This window comes from Suillus bovinus (genome assembly GCF_016758785.1).
Source record: "Suillus bovinus strain UH-Sbo-P2 chromosome Unknown EDB93scaffold_16, whole genome shotgun sequence".
Taxonomy (NCBI): domain Eukaryota; kingdom Fungi; phylum Basidiomycota; class Agaricomycetes; order Boletales; family Suillaceae; genus Suillus; species Suillus bovinus.
The window spans coordinates 349,614-366,965 of record NW_024542072.1 but is presented as its reverse complement, the minus strand read 5'-3'; the positions used below and the strand labels follow the sequence as shown (position 1 = coordinate 366,965).

At 46.2% G+C, this 17,352-nt stretch overlaps 8 protein-coding genes across 8 annotated transcripts; 4 read left to right on the top strand and 4 right to left on the bottom strand.

Annotated features, from left to right (window-relative positions):
• The first annotated feature begins 68 nt into the window (after positions 1-68).
• EDB93DRAFT_223082 (uncharacterized protein) lies at positions 69-679 on the top strand. Its single transcript, XM_041455775.1, has 2 exons — positions 69-305; positions 363-679. The coding sequence occupies exons 1-2, from the start codon at positions 210-212 to the stop codon at positions 588-590; spliced, it is 324 nt and encodes a 107-aa protein (XP_041309402.1). The 5' UTR covers positions 69-209; the 3' UTR covers positions 591-679.
• Positions 680-1,257: 578 nt separating this feature from the next.
• Positions 1,258-2,150, top strand: EDB93DRAFT_1135396 (uncharacterized protein). The gene is made up of 3 exons (XM_041449111.1): positions 1,258-1,499; positions 1,548-1,878; positions 1,931-2,150. The coding sequence occupies exons 1-3, from the start codon at positions 1,294-1,296 to the stop codon at positions 1,982-1,984; spliced, it is 591 nt and encodes a 196-aa protein (XP_041309401.1). The 5' UTR covers positions 1,258-1,293; the 3' UTR covers positions 1,985-2,150.
• Positions 2,151-3,231: 1,081 nt separating this feature from the next.
• EDB93DRAFT_1082427 (uncharacterized protein) lies at positions 3,232-3,474 on the bottom strand (the record flags this gene model as incomplete). The annotated part of the gene is made up of 1 exon (XM_041445684.1): positions 3,232-3,474. A coding segment is annotated over one exon (243 nt), but the record flags the coding sequence as incomplete, so codon positions are not given.
• An 86-nt stretch (positions 3,475-3,560) lies between these two features.
• EDB93DRAFT_1248810 (uncharacterized protein) lies at positions 3,561-4,300 on the bottom strand (the record flags this gene model as incomplete). Its single annotated transcript, XM_041452772.1, has 2 exons — positions 3,561-3,895; positions 3,985-4,300. The coding sequence occupies 2 exons, from the start codon at positions 4,298-4,300 to the stop codon at positions 3,561-3,563; spliced, it is 651 nt and encodes a 216-aa protein (XP_041309399.1).
• A 445-nt stretch (positions 4,301-4,745) lies between these two features.
• Positions 4,746-5,162, top strand: EDB93DRAFT_1248809 (uncharacterized protein; the record flags this gene model as incomplete). Its single annotated transcript, XM_041452771.1, has 1 exon — positions 4,746-5,162. One exon carries the CDS (start codon positions 4,746-4,748, stop codon positions 5,160-5,162), a length of 417 nt encoding a protein of 138 aa, XP_041309398.1.
• A 6,601-nt stretch (positions 5,163-11,763) lies between these two features.
• EDB93DRAFT_1082363 (uncharacterized protein) lies at positions 11,764-12,870 on the bottom strand (the record flags this gene model as incomplete). Its single annotated transcript, XM_041445680.1, has 2 exons — positions 11,764-11,912; positions 12,045-12,870. Coding segments are annotated over 2 exons (975 nt in total), but the record flags the coding sequence as incomplete, so codon positions are not given.
• Positions 12,871-14,027: 1,157 nt separating this feature from the next.
• EDB93DRAFT_1271329 (uncharacterized protein) lies at positions 14,028-16,114 on the bottom strand (the record flags this gene model as incomplete). Its single annotated transcript, XM_041454338.1, has 10 exons — positions 15,927-16,114; positions 15,829-15,839; positions 15,773-15,788; positions 15,731-15,740; positions 15,519-15,575; positions 15,217-15,320; positions 14,939-15,005; positions 14,506-14,858; positions 14,374-14,471; positions 14,028-14,315 (listed from the first exon to the last, which is right to left on the bottom strand). Exons 1-10 carry the CDS (start codon positions 15,973-15,975, stop codon positions 14,028-14,030), a joined length of 1,053 nt encoding a protein of 350 aa, XP_041309396.1. The 5' UTR covers positions 15,976-16,114.
• Positions 16,115-16,481: 367 nt separating this feature from the next.
• Positions 16,482-17,113, top strand: EDB93DRAFT_1102684 (uncharacterized protein; the record flags this gene model as incomplete). Its single annotated transcript, XM_041447233.1, has 3 exons — positions 16,482-16,546; positions 16,582-16,755; positions 16,810-17,113. The coding sequence occupies 3 exons, from the start codon at positions 16,482-16,484 to the stop codon at positions 17,111-17,113; spliced, it is 543 nt and encodes a 180-aa protein (XP_041309395.1).
• Between the last annotated feature and the right edge of the window lie 239 nt (positions 17,114-17,352).

Below are 17,352 nucleotides of genomic sequence, written 5' to 3'. Positions count from 1 at the left end.
AGTTACAGAGTGTACTCCATTATACCTGTCGCAACTTCGGAGCCCCCCCCCCCCACCCCCCTGTGACAGTGACAGCCATAATACCACTCGGTCAACAATATACCAAATACCTACTAGAAAGTACTCGCCCTGTCAACGTGACTCAGGAAAGGAGAGGTCACTGGACCTCCTAAAATTTTCAAATCCAAAGTCCCCTCTTCTTCACAACCATGATCATGGCGGTTGGATTCTTGTCGCTTCCTGCAGAGCTCATATGCCACATTCTAATCCTTCTTAGCCCCAGGGACATTAGTCGCTGTGCAATGGTCCGCTGTTTCCCATGGTTCCATATTTCCTCCAGGGCTAACGTTTAATCATGCTAGACCTGCAATACCTTTTCGGTTGTGGTCCAGAATTCTGTCCACATCCAATACAAGCTTGAAATCAATGCTCAAGGCTTGATTAGTACTGAGACCACTACCATGAACTCGATCGGCGTTTCCAGAAAGACTCTGTGTTCACTCAAGAAATCGGCATCTTTGTGGCGATCTGACTTCCGTGCGACCACAACCTTTGAAGCAGTGGTTCCCATAGATTTTCCGTCGCCATAGCCACTCCAATCTGTGAAATGTGGGCTTTGGTGGTTACCCCTGGGCGATCTAGTGGACGATTTTTACATTCAGGATTGCAACACGAATCCTACACACTCCCGGACGTGGTCTATCGATGATATACATCCACGACACTGGACTCCGTGCTATGATGCCTTCGACCCTTTGCAGGATCTTATGGTTGTAGTTTCTAAGCCTTATTATGGCTCTGCGACTAGTGCAGAACAAGATCACCGTGTCTTTTGCATAGAGTTTCGACTGGCTTCATCCCAGCGTCCACATCCAGATGCTGCGTGTGCTTCCTTGGAGTGCAGACATACCTTTGATGCACCTGGCTATTACAATGCTGCTTTGCATCCGCCTATAATCTGTGGTGATCGTGTATTTGTCGTTTATTGGCTAGAGGACGCACATGACCGGCTTGTATCTGGCATGTTCATACAAGTCATTGATTGGAGGAAGGGATTTGCATATAGCGTAAGTTCCCTCTGTTTGGAAAAATCTTGCTGCTCAACATAAGCAGCATTTTTTATGTCAACCGGAGGACTCATTTTGTCACCGTTACGGTTTCCATGCAATCGACGAACAGAAGTTTCTCATCATTAATTCCGAAGATTCGATATACTTGTACACGTTACAAGGGCTCGATGGGGCGCCTCAGCGCCGAATTACATATCACCTTCCTAAGAGACGCCGTCTACCCATGGACCAAGTCATTATCCACGGCCACCCATCATTCCGTGGCAAAGCAGCACGCCCAGGACTCGTGCCCAGCTATGTGCCCTCCCTGGAGTCGCAGATTATGGTTCTACAGTATCTTTCCAAAGCGCGGAATGCTATCCTAGTCATCGATATGGCCATTTTCTCTAACATGGCCTTGCACTCAGATATGCCCGTCAAGATTCCTTAGTCAGACTGGGGACCTCAACATACGCATTACTTTCGGCACCACAAAAGCTACCGTTACGGTATCAGCGTGTTTGGCAGCAAAATGGCCTATGCCCTTCCCCAAGATTATATTCCTGATCCAGGTCAAAGACTGAAACGGCTCGCCACTGAGGGTCACTTCTATGTGCACATCTGGGACTTCAATAAGCGAGTCCTTGCTCGTTCGGATATCAATGATCCTGACTCGCCAGATCTCCGCATTTGTAAGTCGCAGATGACTGACTCCTTCGGTAAAGATATCTTCTCGAGTCGTGCATTCATTGCAACGGTCTGTCGCACGCCTTTTCCGACAGGTGATTCCTGTATATTCTTGGAACAGGATCGGCTTACTGTGACATGGGTACGTGTTCTCTGTTTGAATACAGCCACGGTATGATGTGACCGCATTGTAGGCTCGGGATTATGAAATTAGTATACAGGTCATTTCCCCCGTACCAATTCATTAGTGCCAAAGCAGCAGGCCGTCTAGGTATCCCCTCTTCTTCCGCCACTTAGTTTGCGATGTAACATTTAGCACCTTGTATTGAATTTACACCAACCGCATGGGCTTTGTGCTTTGTGCATGCACTGTACAACCAACCTTATAAACAATGGTCCATGTCAATCAAAAGTTGTGACTCCTCGTAAGTGATGACCTTAGCACTTTTTTCATCACTCTTGACCGGTCGTCACCTTCGTTCGACTGGTCATGGATCACAGTCTTCGATGACTCTTGCAATGTACATTGAGCCGGCGATCATTATTGGCTCCGAGAGATCCAGAAGGTAAATAAACATTGAAGAACCACGACGGGCTTGTTCAGATCAAGTTTTGAACTTGTATCTGCATCTGCTGCCAGTGACTCGAGTTTTTAGACGCCATTGTAGCGCTCGTTACTACTTTCCAATATCACATTGGATTATTCACATAATCGGTGCATTGCCTCGTTCACTTAGCCATAATGTGACAGCTCATCGTTGCAAGTGTAAAATACACTGAGTCTCGTTGCCTGTATATCACGCTGCAATCGCTTGATATTGCTGCGGAGGCGGACATGTTCTAGCACACATGGCTCCAAAATTGCTCCCAATTTCGAACTTACCTCTTCATCTGAATAATAATTTCATCAGTAAATTCACTAATTCCTTAATTAGCTTTCCCGCCGCTTGCCGTCAATTATTTTCCCACATGAAGCAGTTAAGTCCTTGGCAAGGGCGGTAAAAACCACTTGCCGCAAGTTCAACAAGTAGATCCCTCCTCTTGTTTTGCACTTATTTTTTACTTATTTCCACTTGCTTGAGCTTGTGCCCACTTGGTTCATGAAAAAAACGGCGGCAAATACTGCATTTATAGCGAGACAAGCGGACAAGTTAATTTAAAGTGAGAGCAAGTGACAGTCAAGTACTGGTAAGTAGCAGAAAGAAACATTAAAGAGCGGGATAGTGACGGTTAGTGACAGTTTAAAATGCGTGAAACTATTAGTAGTAGTAGTGGCGACAAGGGAAGGGCAACGAGGGAAAGATGACTCGGAGCAACGGGAAAATGAGTGAATTGGAGCAGCATGGAGATAAGCTTTGAAGTGGCGACTTGAGCAGAGAGACGGCGACACGAGGGAGTAGTCCTAACATCATGACACTGCAGGAAGAGTCATAATACTACTAGTAATCAGTTGCGAGACATGAAATGACAAAAAAAAGAACAGTACCACTGACAACTAGCAGATGAGTGCGCGCTCATCTTCTGATTCCTCGTCCACCTTTCGTGCACCATGCCTCTTTGTGCCAAGGTTCTGAGCTCTCTCCCACATCTTCCTAATGACCAAGTCTCCTGCGTGAGTGATGGATATCATGTATGACCTAGTGGGCTCACCCCAGTTGACATCCGAAAATGCCAAAAGAGCACTACTTTCATTGCCTGATGACTTGTTGTGCTTCTGGGGGGCCTTGGAAGCCCTTCCTCAACCGTTGATTTCAATGTAACTCAGTAGAAAGCCCTCGTTGGCAAAAAGTGTGATTGCGCATTCCATCTAAAATAAAGAATGAGTCAACTGTGTAAAGATATGGTGGAGATATCTGCCGCCGAAGTGGCAAGGGCAAGTGCCCCCTTCGCGTGTCGCAATGTAGTGAATCCTGGCACAATGGTGAGAGCACCAGAAATAGCACAGTGATGTTGCGCAAGCACCTGCATGATAAGGTCAGATTGAAATGGTTCCATGTGCTTACTACCATCCTCCTTAATTGTCCCATACAAGAATGTGCTCTTGATAAGTAGGCACGCAGAAAATTGCTGGTAGTCTTCGTCAGTCTCGAGATCAGGCTGTGAGCGTAGGAATGTTGCAAATACAACGAGGGCAGTGGTGCTGATGCTGTTGCGCCATTCTGACAACCGCTGAAGGGCCTGTTAAATATCTGGTTTCAGGGCTCAGATATGAATGGGGCTTAAAGGCACTCGTCTCCACTGGCCATACTCTGTTCAGAGGTCGCCGAGGGCTTTGCAGCCTTTGCTATTGGGCGAGCATGGGGACATTTAGGCTTCAGTGCATCAACACGTGCAGCAGCTTGGTCCGTTGCCATCTGTTCCTGGAGAGTTGCTATATGCTGATGCCCTTTTTGTATAGCTTGTTCACTCGCCTGGTTTGCCTCCAGTTTGCGCTGTTGGTCAGCCATCATTTGAGCTTTGGTACGTCTCTTTGCATGACCTTCGGCCTCGAGCACGATGCGTCCTGGATGCTGAGTTGCATTTTTAGGACAGGTTCCCATACACTGTGAAGCTGGCTGAGACATTTGTTCGATGGACGATTCGAAGACTAAAGGTATTGGAGGGTAGTGGTGACGAGTTGAACGTGAGTCTTGTCACTCTTTTGAAAATTTCTGGCCTAGAAAGCTGACTCTGAATATGACATTGACCCTAACGTACTCTTGGCTAGTGCTACCAATACAAGTACTACCACTAGTTATATTACAGATTTCGGTCTGCCGACTTTGGGAGCCTTCAAGTGGTTTTGTTTTAGTCCGACAAATGAAAATTCACCACAACCGTTTCGGTGTAATATCAATGTTTACCAGAACTTCTGGTATAATATTGATGTTCACTAAGGCGAGTTGGCCAAATTTTGACCTTGACAACAGCACTAATTTGGGGGATATTGTTTAGGTTTGGTATTGGCGCTAAACTTCACAGCCCAGGCACTACACTTCCTTGTATCCCGTGTTACAACTACCCCATACTATGCCTCAAGCTGCTGGTCGCTGTGCTCACAACCTCTTTTGGTTTGAGTGTCCAGCTCCAAATTGCACGCGCTGGTTCAAAAATTGCTCAGGTCTCACACAACATACAAATGCATACCACCCCATAAATAATGTCACACCAGCTCCAGGACCATACCCTCAAGATGTCCCTCTACCACCCCAGCCATCACCTCCCCCTCGAGAATTTGTGTCGCCCCCTCCTGATTTTGACCCCCCACCCCAGTCATCACCTCCAAGGTATCCCAGCCACAGACCAACAGTCGATGACGAGGGAGATGAAGAGACTGTGAGACCAACAGTTGATGACGAGGGAGATGAAGAGGCTGAATTCACGGATCCCAGTGGGCGATACTATCACCGAAAGATGCACCTGATTGTGTCTGAGATGTTGGTTTAGATGACGAGATTAGAGTTTTAGATCTTAGTGGTAGTAGTATATCGGCAATGTTATGTTGCTTGCAATCAACTTGCAGTGCTTGTTTTGGCTTGATCTTGCTTGTCGTTCTTGTGCTGCTTGTTGCCGATTGAAAACCACGTGCTTCCTTAATTCAACTTATCAAATAAAAAGCCAAGTGAATATATTTAGCTAAGTCAAAATTAAGTGCGGCAAGCGGTGGGAAAGCTAATTAAGGAATTAGTGAATTTACTGATGTTGCAGTGGAAATGTTAATGAACAATATCTGTCTAATATTACAATATACCTGCCTAGTAGCTCCATATCCCATGAGTGTTAATTGAACTTTTGACTTGATGCCTAATACGTTAGGTTTTAAATGACGAGTCTCAACTCTCGAAGCTTCGAGACCTGGGGGTTATGTCGTAATTCAGTCATGTGGCAAGGACTCGTCAGTTCACTTTTCTTCATCTGGCATCAAGTATGACATGAGCAGTAATGAACCGAACAAGTAATGTGCTATATTATGAATGGTGCCAGCTATCAGCATCAGCGGGAAGTATCGTGCTACAGAGTGTTACAGAGTGCTACAAAGCACTTTGTAGCAAATCATTACGTTTCCCTGATGCATTGAGCTATCAACGAGTTAACCATTAATCAAAGTTAAGCTACGCACAATTGAGGGAGATGAGAAAGTCAACAAAGCCCATCATAAAAACAATGATCGTAAACACATGTCCAGTGAGTATCATCAAGTGTCAGCATTTGAAAAATCCATGCTCAGACGTTAACCAAAACCCATCCCATTGCGATGCCGAATGTGCCCACAGCTAAAGTGCTCATCATGCCAACGAGACTGCCACTCCACGACTTAATGGGGCTGGTGCCATTAAAGTTGATATATGTGGGTGTCAGTGTACTGGAACCGTCAAATCCATCTCCTCCAGTTCCACTGCCAGTTAAGTTGGCGCCGTTGGGCTAAACAAAGAAAGCTAGTCAAAGCGAGCTGCATAGCTTCAGAGTGTGACTTACCCCGATAGGTTGTGAGTTATCAGTGAATGCGCAATCCGAGGATTTACACAGGCATGACCCAGCAATGGGATCCCAGAAAGGTGTTTTTTTTTTGAATCAAATTTTTGTCCAGTTGGGGTAGAGTACCCTATGTAGGACATTTCTAACTAGGAAAGGGGGACACCTGTGTCCCCCACCGTGTCTCCTACTCTGCAAATGCCCTGACAAAGGGTTGACCTCTGCCAGTCCGCTGTTCCTGCCGGCCATTTCAGATGCATGAGTCTGCTACTCCACGGGGCCATATTGATACAGTTTGTGTTTGTGAGGGGCCTGTCATGTGTTGGGGATATACAAGTACTCGGACCGCTGAAGCAATCTTTGTATGAAGGGAGTAAATGGAGTGCGGAAAGAAAGTAAGAGGTAAGATGGATTCAGCACGGTGTGCTGCTGATAGAACCTTCTGTACCGTGTATCTCTACAACGAAAGTTCTGTCCCTGTCCGTCCTTCTCCTGAGTCTCTTTGCGTCTGAATCTCCAGATGGGTCGTTGAATGACACCTGTTGCCCTGTGTTTGACGAGTGAAGATGGTGATGGGGTAGTCTTGAAAGGAGTGCATGTGTTAAAGATCTGAATTTGGGTATGAATTATTATCTGAATTTCAGCATGAAGTGGGGGGAACATCACCGAAGGTGGCCTTGAATCTGCCAGTGCTGTTGACAAAACAAATGAGCAGCGCTAAGGCCTTAGCATTGGTGAGCAGGTACATTATAGAGGATGCTCGTCTTCTAAGGATGGAGGTGAGTATGTGTTGATCATGTGCATAATGGGGGCATAGCAGAAGGTAATGCTGTACTGTCTCGAGGGCTCCTTTGCAGTGAGGGCAATTGGGAGAGGCGCTTTTCCCAATGCGATGCAGATGTTGATTGAGAGAAATATGGCGAGTATGGAGCCACAGTAGGAGGCTGATGTGACGTTTCAGTAGATGTTGAACAAGAGAAATGAACGAATTACTTGCTGCCATGAGGTGGGGGTCAACTTCGATGGTTCATGTGTAGTGGGGGGATTTGGACAAGGTTCTACCCCATCTCTCTGAGGATTCATGGCACTGAGCTTGTTTCAGGGCAGATATGCTGCTTGGTAGGACACCTTTACACAGGTAAGGTGGAAGACGGTGTATGGCACTACTGTCTCCTCGGCTCTTTGCAGCTTTCTTTGCATCTAAATCTGTCTTCTCATTGCCCACTACTCCGTCGTGTCCTGAAATCCAATGGACGTTAATCTTGAAGTTGCGGTCCTTACTGGCTTTCTTCAAATCTTTTATTGTGCTGCGAAAATGATCTATCAGGTAATGGCCTGGTTTGATGGAAAACATGTCACCGGATCTTATTGTTGCTTGATTATTGATGTAAATTGAGATGGGGTATGTGATGTCCTCTTCCATCGAGAGGAGTTGTGCCGCTAGTGTCAGTCCTACTGATTCCGCCTTGTATACAGTGTGGTCATCGATGGAGCCCAAATGGTATATTAATGTGCTTGGACGATGCCGGCCTTGTCTATAGAGAACTGCCGCTGCTCCTACTTGACCGTCTATCCCTGAACCATCACAGTATACTTTGATATTGTCAGTATTAGCATCGTGCTCTGCTATAGCTTGCTCTCTTGATTCGGCTATGTTGATGGTGTAGGAGTTTTGGTCATTGGGTGGATGTCTGCTATGGGTGATGGTTTCGATGGAGGTGATGTTTAGTTGGGAGGCATGGAATAGATGGTGTAGAGAGGAGCAGTGTCATTTAACATATTTCCTGGCTGCTTTCTGGGCTGGTTCGTGCAATGGGTGGGACTTGGGGTGGGCTGCTAGGCATATCATTGCTTGGTAACAGAGATTCTGCATCCTGTGTTCTGTTGGGAGCAGTTTCGCGTGAACTTCCAATGTGTCGGAGGCTGTGGAACACATTGCGCCCGTGATGCTCAATGCAGCCAATCTTTGTACCTGGCCTAAACAATGAGCTACTCCAATAGATCCAAATTGCTGCTTGTCGTTATTGCCAATGAATATGGGGCGGAACCAGAGGTCAACTGCGTACAACATTTTGGGCATGGCTACTGCAAGGTATAATTGACGCATCAACGAGAGAGGCATGCCTGTAGAGGTAGAAGAGATACGATGTAGCTGTAAGATGTATGCTGTTCCCTTTGCGATGGCATAAGCTATGTGTGCTTTCCATCTTAACGCTTGGTCCAAAATGACTCCTAGGAATTTGTGTGTAGCCGTTGGTGTAATTGTGGTGCCACGTGTGATCAAAGGTGGACGATCTTTCGCTGAGTTCATAGAAAAATCCATCAGTGCAAACTTAGATGTTTCGAACTTAGAGTTGTGGGCTAGTGCCCATGAATAACCTCCTCCCTCTCTTTCCAACATGTCCTTCAGAATGGCGTGTGTTTTGTGGAAGTCTTTACTGATTCACAATGAATGCCATGTCATCTACAAATGCCAAGGTTTGTTCTTTCTTTATGCGGCCTGCTGCTATATTAACTAGGTCAGAGTCATAAATAATATATAAAATCATTGAAAGTGGGTCTCCTTGACTGATGCTGTTGGTGATTGGGATCCAATCCGAGAGGTGACCATCAAATTTCAATTGAGTGCGTCTGTCTGTTAGTAAGTGTTCCATGAATTGAACTAAAGATTCAGGGAGCCGGTGTGTGCGCATGTTGTGTAACAAACGGTCTGTTACAGCATTGGGGAAGGCACCTTCGATGTCCAGGAATAGAGCTGATACTACCTTGCCTTGACATCATGTGTCTTTAATGGTTGCCTCAAGAAGATGGAGAGAGTCCGTGGTGGAGTGACCAGGTTGTCCGCCGAAGTGTGTGCTGGGGAGGAGTTCATGATGTTCTAATAGGTATGTCATTTGGTCGGCTACTATGGCGGTGTAAAGAGTAGATCTGGGCTGGGCTCTACTGAATGTGAGTCCCTAGTCCTGAGAGATGCGAGTATGCTTCGTCCCAAGAGACAACCTAAGAACTACCTTGATAATGCAAGGGAAGTCTTATACAGTTAGAGAGTAGACAAGATATTGGAAGAAAACCTCTTTAATCTCATCCATAGTTCTGAGACTACTTTTGAAGTACCAAGAAACTTGTCCGATGCGACCGAAGGTCGTCCAAGGCTGCAAAAGTGTTGTCCGAAGTAGTGCGATGCCTTCCGAGGCTTGCGAAGGCTGTCCGAAGGTCTATATATGTCGGTGTGTCGATGTGTCGGTATGTCGGTATGTCGAATAACAGTATAAGACTTTGCGCAACGTCCGAAGTCTGGAACAATGCTAATCTATCGGGACTCAAGAATAAACAAAGTGCGAAATTGGCAGCGGTCTAGCCAGACAATCAGTTCTGAATGAACAAGGATCAATTGCGCAGTTTACAATTATACCGAGGTGACTCTACTAATTACTATTTGAAGTATGGGAAGTGAAGTGTCCTATCAGTAGCCAGCAAGCAAGATTATATCCTACTTCCATGAGAGGCCGGAATCCATAGGCGAAACTAGTAGCGAGATAAGCAAGTCCGAACCTATGTAATAAGCCGCGAGGCATGCAAGAATGCAAGTATACATGTAATAAGCCGTGATGTGTACTGCTTATACGTATTCCGAGACTCCTGACAGGATGCCGATGGGATTGTTATCCATGTAGCACTAAGACGTAGTTAACATATAGTTAAAATAAAAGAAAACGCACCAGCGAAGTCAAAAGGACGAGGATAGGACATGGTATGGTAACTCGCGAGGTTTGGACGGGTCTCGGAACATGAGAACTGCCTGCGGAAGGTTTGGACAAGTGCGCGTGGCCTTCGGAAGGTCAAGGGAGGTCGGGGAATGGTATGAACATAGGTGTTGGATTGCCTGGTTCCGAGCCCAGCACCGCGACCATCATTACAGCGATCAGTAACTTGCAGGTTGTGTTGAGGAGGGCAATTGGTCTGTAAGCTTTAGTGATGGTGTAATCTGGCTTGCCTGGTTTGCACAAAACTACAGTCGTGAAATCGCGCCAAGGGTCATAATACACTTTGAGAGTGAAGACTGCCCTAAAAAGATGGAGGAGGTATGGGCACAATATGTCAGCGCAACAAATCAAAACTGCATTACAAATCCCATCAGGGCCTGGGGCCTTGTATGGGCTCAACTTTAGGATGCTACGTTGAAGTTGATCGGAAGTCAATGGTGCTGGTGTTGGGACTGCCTCTGGGTATACAAAGTCTTTGGGTACTGAAGACACTGCGGGTGGTGGAGGGAAGAAAGCTTTTGCTAGGGCTGCGCTCTTTTCTTCGTTGGTGCCTGCCGTACTGCCCTCTGCACATTTGAGTGTGGGGATTTTTGAAAGACCCCTGTCTCCAGCTGAGGCTGTGAGATACTTGTTAGCTGTCCAAATTTCATTACCTGTGAGGTTCTCGAGCCAGTCTGTCCAATGTTCTCTCTTGATTTTCTTGATGGCCTCTGCATACTGATTCTGTTTGATGTGATGTTCCTTGTAGCTGTAATGGTCAGTGAAGCTTCTGTTGCGGTATGACAAATGGCTGAGTTTTGTGACTTCTCATCTCATCATGGTCAGGTCTCTAGTCCACCACCTTTTAGAGTGGGGGTTCGGTTTGGATTTCAGGACAACTTGTTTGATGGTGGTTTGAATGGAGGACGTGAGATTACAGGCCGCTGTTTGGAATTCGTCAATTGTTGCTAATGGTTGAGCGGGTGAAATCTTAGCCAGCTCGAGTTTTAAGTTGCTCTCGAATTCCTCCCAATCTGTTTCACGGAAGTTGTGCTTGATTTCCGTAGTAGCTTGAGGGATTGCTAACTCAAGTATGCTGAGAATGGGGACATGATCCATTGCTGGGCCTCGAAGCGCGAGGTTGGTGGTGCAGCTGATGAATGACTCTCCTGTGTGGTCAGTGCAAAATATGTTGTCCGGACGAGTCCAGTTCTTTGAACTGGAGGATTGGAGGGTTGGCAAACCTTTAGGTAACATCATGATCATTCCATAATCTGCTATGAGGTCAAGGAGTGGTTGCACTGCATTAAGATAATGGTTAGTGAATAATTGCGTGTTTCGGTCCTCGTCCCATAGGGGGTGATGGCAATTAAAGTCTCCCAGCCAGATCATATGATCGTCAGCTGAGGGTCGAATTTGGGTGATCTCACGTTTGAGGAATGTCGTTAAGGTTTCTTGAGTTTTCATACGAGTGCAGTCGTTATAGATATTGAAGATTGTACAGCGTCCAAATGGTCCAAGGAATTGAATGACTACCACATCAGGGGATGGGAACGGGATTTGCTGCCATGAGTTTGTGTCAAAGACTTTGGAAATTAGGGTGATGGCATGTGAGGTAGTTTTGGGAGAAGAAAAATGGGAGGTTGGGTAGACAGCATGAAAGTAGGGTGATGATATAGTGTTTTTCATTTGATTTATGTGTGGTTCTTGTAATGCGATCACGTCCCAATTGTTAGCAATGGGGCTGTTGAGAAGGGAATGTTGGGCTATGAGAGAGGTGTTGAGATTCTGTTGCCAGACACGTAGTGTAGTCAGTTGAGTCGTTCCGTTGTTCATACATGAGGGGGGGTAGAGGTCCGTGGGCTTGAGGGGCTCAATGAGGGGGGAGGAAGATTCGAAGGTGAAAGCAATGGCGAAGGGGATGTGGATGTGGAGTTTGATTGGGGAGGTGGAGGTTTTGCGATTACAGGAGCATTTGAGGCTGGGTATGTTAAGGATATTTGAGTTGATGGCATGGGGTGTTTCTTGCCCCCTCCCATAGGGATTGGGATGGAATTCGAACCGGATGGAGTGAAGGCACGTGGGCGGGAGTGACCAAAGTGAGCGGGTGCACCTCTTGACGGTCTTCCATAGAATCTTCTGTTTTCAGTTGGCGGGTTGGTTTCAAATGTGAGGTTGGTCTGTCGGAAGGTTGGCCTTTGATCGACGATGGGCTGGTCAGCTGGTTTGTGGTAGGGAGCTGGTTTTGGGGGTAGCATGACCTGAGTCCAGTCCTCATCAGTAGGGAAGTAAGGCATGGAGTTTTCTGGGAGCTTAGTGTTGATTCCTGTACAGCGATTCTCAAACTCTGGACAATTTATATTCCAACTTGCATGGTTGTGCAAGTTGCAGCTGACACAAAAGAGGGTGCAATAGGCATTGCAGATATTGGTCCGGTGGTTCTTTCCGCAAGTACCGCATACATCGTTCACAGCTTTACATTCCTTGGCCACATGTCCCCAAAGTTGACATTTGACACAATGAACTGGTTCATGTTTGTCTTTACATGGGTGTAGTTTCTCTTGATTGATGTAGATGCCATCTTGTAAGGTGGTGTTGGCCACTGTGGGGTCAGTAAAATGGAAGATTGCATGCGCTACTCTTTGGTCTGTTGACCTCTGATTTTTTGGTTTGATCCACCCTGCTGCTTCAATAGAGCCTGCCAAGAGGTAGTTTTCTGTTTCTATTGCTCTAAGCCAAGGACCGTTTTCGATGTCTGAGGTAACCGAGAGAAAGGGGACTATGATGGAGAATCTACGTGTTTTGATAGAAATTGGTGAGTCAAGCATGTCAGTGAATTTTACCTTGTTTTCCAGGAGGTGGATCCAATTTGCAGCTTCTGTGGTGGTCAGTTCGATGATGAGGCCTCCATTTCGCAGACAGGTGGTGGCCTTGATTTGGAGGTTTGGGGAACCATTGGATTGAACTGCAGATAGAGTCTGTTGAAACTTCTTAGTGATGTCTGCGGAGTTTTCATTGGGTTCATATATTGTGCCACCGATAGGGGTTTGAGTAAGATCTGATGGTCTTTGATGGCTGCTCTGATTAAGGCTGCTGAAATTGGAGCAGGGATTGATGCATTCTGTTGAGCGGCTGTGCTGTATGAATGCGGGTTGGCTGGTGTATTGGGTAGTGGATGTGTTGCTTCGGTTTCCACCAAAGTGGTCCTAAGTTTCGTTATGTCTTCAGCATTTTTCTTTATCATTTCCGTAGCTGTGGCCATGGCTGCCAGTTGAGGGGAGGATGCCATGAAAGAGTCGACCACTTTCTCGAGTCGTTCGATAGTTCCTACCATGTGGTAGGAGGTGATTTCTGCAATTTTCTTTGCTTTCAGTTCGTAATCTGCTAATCCCAGTAAGATAGTGCTTGCTCTTAGCATGTCTCATTGCAATTGTGTAACTCCTGGGGTGTTGATTGTGAATTCAAAGAGTGTGGTCGTCAAGTCTTCAATGGATGCTCCAGCTGCTGGGATCAACATTCCCTTGCTGACTAGTTCGGCTCTTGCAGTTGCTGCATCTGTTACTTTTGAGGGGTTTGAAGGATTACTTATTAGTTCGGGAATTGATCTATTAGACAGTCTAAGGAGTAGATTTTCTTTGTTTCTTGAGCTTGTCCGCGTGGTGGCAGTGTCTACTTGCTCATCCACTGGCATCTTGTGCAGTGGAATTTTGTACTGGGATGTTAAATGTGAAGCTAGTAAGGTCTATATATCACTTGAAACTGGTTTGGAGAAGGACTTTTGGTGCCGAAGGGCATCGAGGGCGCTGTTAGGCACGATGTTGGAAGTTTTTGATTTCCGGGGTCCTAGTTGGGGTGCCACTTGGTACTGGTCCAAGGTGCGATTCCAGAAAGGTGTTGAGCAGTTAGAAGGCACTATGAAACATCTTCAGCAGAGGGTAATAGATGACAGGAAAAAATTAGTTACATCTGTATCTCATCTGTTGGCCTGCTGGGACTTGCTGCGGTGGGTTCGGGTTTGAAGGGGACACCTCTACTTGTGGGCAACCATACTAATTCGCGACAAGTCTAAATGAATACCACACTATGAACGGATGACTTATGCAAGTGAAGAAAGGAAAGTCATGGAAGTCACACTCCTCCAGGAGGCCAGCTTCGTTCTGAGGAATACCATTGCAAATTTCAGAGATGGGTCAACCTGGGGAGTTGAACACTTCAAAGGCTCAAACGAATCTAGCTCTGAGACGGGTACAGGGTTTCTGACCCAAGCAAGAAGCTTCTTGTTTGAAATGATCCAGACATCATCCTGCTGCATCTGAACCCAATCTAGGTATTCGTTTGTCATCTGAATTGTGCTGTTTGGGGGATCAACACCAGGATAAGTGGTCTATATATAAGTATAACATTAGTCAATATTAAGGTATCGTAGAATGGAGAGAACACACCAAAAGATGGATGGGATGGGTGTAGAGACTAATTGGTTGCCTATTCCCAGTGTAATGATCCGTGAATGTCTTCAAATGTAGCACCATCATTGACAGAACTGGCCCCATTTGCCATATCCATCAAATGCGGACCATCAATCCCGAGGTTGTCAAAGAATGCATACATTGGAATCTCCCAAAGACCAGGAATCTTAGGCAGGACCTTGCATATACCCTCGACAGTCAGACAGTCATTTGCAAGACCATTGTCAAGTGTGTAAGGCCAGTACGCATCGGTACCTGGGTCTGTGACAGGAATCAAAGAGGCAGAGGAAGAATCATGCATGAAATCAATGTTCGCAAGGAGCTGCAAAGTCTCGGCAGTATAATTCAAGTAAGGAGCATGGAAACCTTGGATGACATCAAGAGGAATACCAGCAAGTGCGTTGAGAGCAATAATGTTTCCGTTGATCTCATCTGCTGGAGGTGAACCGTCATGTGTCCTCCTAAAGCCAATGATTAAAAGCACGAAGGACTACAACAATATACATACGTATGATCAGCAATTTCATTTCCAGCAACGTACCAATCGGTGACAAGCGTATAGTTGGTATAGTTGAGAGACGTGAAGTAGGTCATCTTGATAGGGCAACCTTTTGGATTCTGTCATTGAGCAAGGAACTGATTGACAGCTTCAAGAGTATAAAACTGAATGGCATCGTCAGCAGTGAAGACAACAAATTGTGGTACGTCTGACTGTAAAGCCGAATGTCAGAAGTGACACACGAGAACAGAATAAAATGTACTGGAGAAAGGCCACCTGGGGCATGCTAGCACAATTGCAGTTGGGCAACTGACATTAACTAGGGTCGCACAAGTACCCAGCAGCAGACGAGCTGCTGGTCAGACCCGATATGGAGCCATCTTGAGCAGTCACCACACCCGGGCCTGCAATGCTATACCAAGCACTGACAGCAGCGCAGACATCCACATCTCTCTGGGGGGGAAATGGAGATGAACCAGCTGTGGTGTGGTCAACGAATGAAAGAGAAAAGAGTGAAAATGCCAGGCGGCAAACTAGTAGTGAAGAAACCTATAAAGTTCAGCGGGGAGGTGAAAAAGAATACAGTTAGATGGCAAATATTTTGTTGACACAACTATATTACCTTTCGTCATTAGTCCCAGTAACCAGCGACGTAATGAACCACTCAGAGGTTCCATACCTACTGTTACACTAGGCGGATCATCTTTGATATTTGATATGAAGAGATGATCCATTCGCAAGCTGTTCATCTTTGAACAAAGCTTATTGTAGCAAAAAAGAACTTGGCATGGAGGTAAGTAACAGCTTAATTAACCTTCTGTGAATGTCACTCACCGGTATGTCGCTGCAGGTTTTTAGTGAAGCTCGAGCGCTTACTAAGCTTAAGCTTCAGCTATTTTCAAATCATGTTGAACATCCAGCCTATCGCATACCCGAGCAAGTCCTATGTAAGCAAGGGATCAAGCTTAAGCACCACGTGATGTGTGTCCTCGAGATACTTGTTGACCTTTCTCGCACTCAAGACGCTTACTTCGACCATTCATGACATCATACGACGCGGTGACGACACAAGATTCCATTGGACACCGTAGCTGCTTGTTTGTTCCCTATTTGCGTTTACTCACTATATATACCAGTCACTTTATGTCTACAATTTCTCATATATATTGTTACGTATGACATCTTGGACTACCCCTGTGTTTTGCGCGCAATTTCAACCGGCCCTAGTCCTTGAGATCCTTCCCTGAGGCTGTAGTCTTCAAAACCGTCCTGAATGCGGTTTAGAATCTTACAGCCTCAGGCCCGGTCTGGACAGGGTGCGAAAAGACGACATAATCAGTATGTAATCAAAGGTGGAAAATCATGCAAATCCGGAGGTGACAGAGTAGTGGGAAGTATCCGTTCTGCTTCGTAGGAACATCAGCTCTTGCAGAGTCTAAGTATATAATTCTAGTACTATTCCGACAACTGAAACACTTGCGTCCTCCATTCAAAAGGAGATTTGAGTTTATTTGTATCAATTAGGTTCCAAGGCATTGCCAAACAACCCAAGGCGGCCTTTTTACCATCGATCCCTCTAGCTAACATGGCTGATGAATTTGATCTCGAAGCACTCGTAGACTTGGAACAGACGTTGGCCTCATTGTTTTCGTGATTAACGAATCCCTCTAAAGAGCAAGTCCCAGGTTCTACGACGCCGGGTACACCGACGGCTTTGCGCACGGGCGCATCCACGGCCTAATCGAAGGTCGAGCCCTCGGGCGCGAAAAAGGCTTCGAGATCTGGGAAGAGATCGGATTTTACGAAGGGTTCGCTAATACCTGGAAAGCGATATACGCAAAGCATGGACACGACGACCAGTGCGTTTTGTGATTTCGTCTAACATCATTCATTCCTCATCGCGATGTTTGCAGACGCGCGGTGCACCATATCAAGCATCTGCTTGATCTCGTATCACAATTTCCGAAGACGAATCCTTCTCCTGCTGCAATAGCGTCTGGCGATATGGAAGAGGTCGATGTTTCGAAGCTCCAGCGCCAGATTCGATCGCGGTACAAGGCGTTGTGCGCATCACTTGGTGTGAAACCTACGTTGAGAGCGGTCGATGCAGATGCTACTGAGGACGGTGGTGTTCAAAGTGCGGATCAGCAGAAACCAGTGTGGAAATTAGAAGAGGATGCGAAAAGACCGACGACGGTGCAAGGACTTAGTTTTTGAGGAGGACTTCAGGGATGCACCTATGGCCAGGGTCGCGCACTCGCGCGCGAAAACGCTTACATGTGGATATCCACTCCCAAGGCAAGTTTACCTTGTCATCGAATCTCAAGTTTCCCTCATTCTCGCCAGATCACAGATGACAGCAGTAAATCGTATTAAGAGCTTGGAATCCAAGTAAGCATAGGTAATACAGTGGGAGGCGAATTAAACGCTCGGATCTTTGTCCGAGTAATCATACT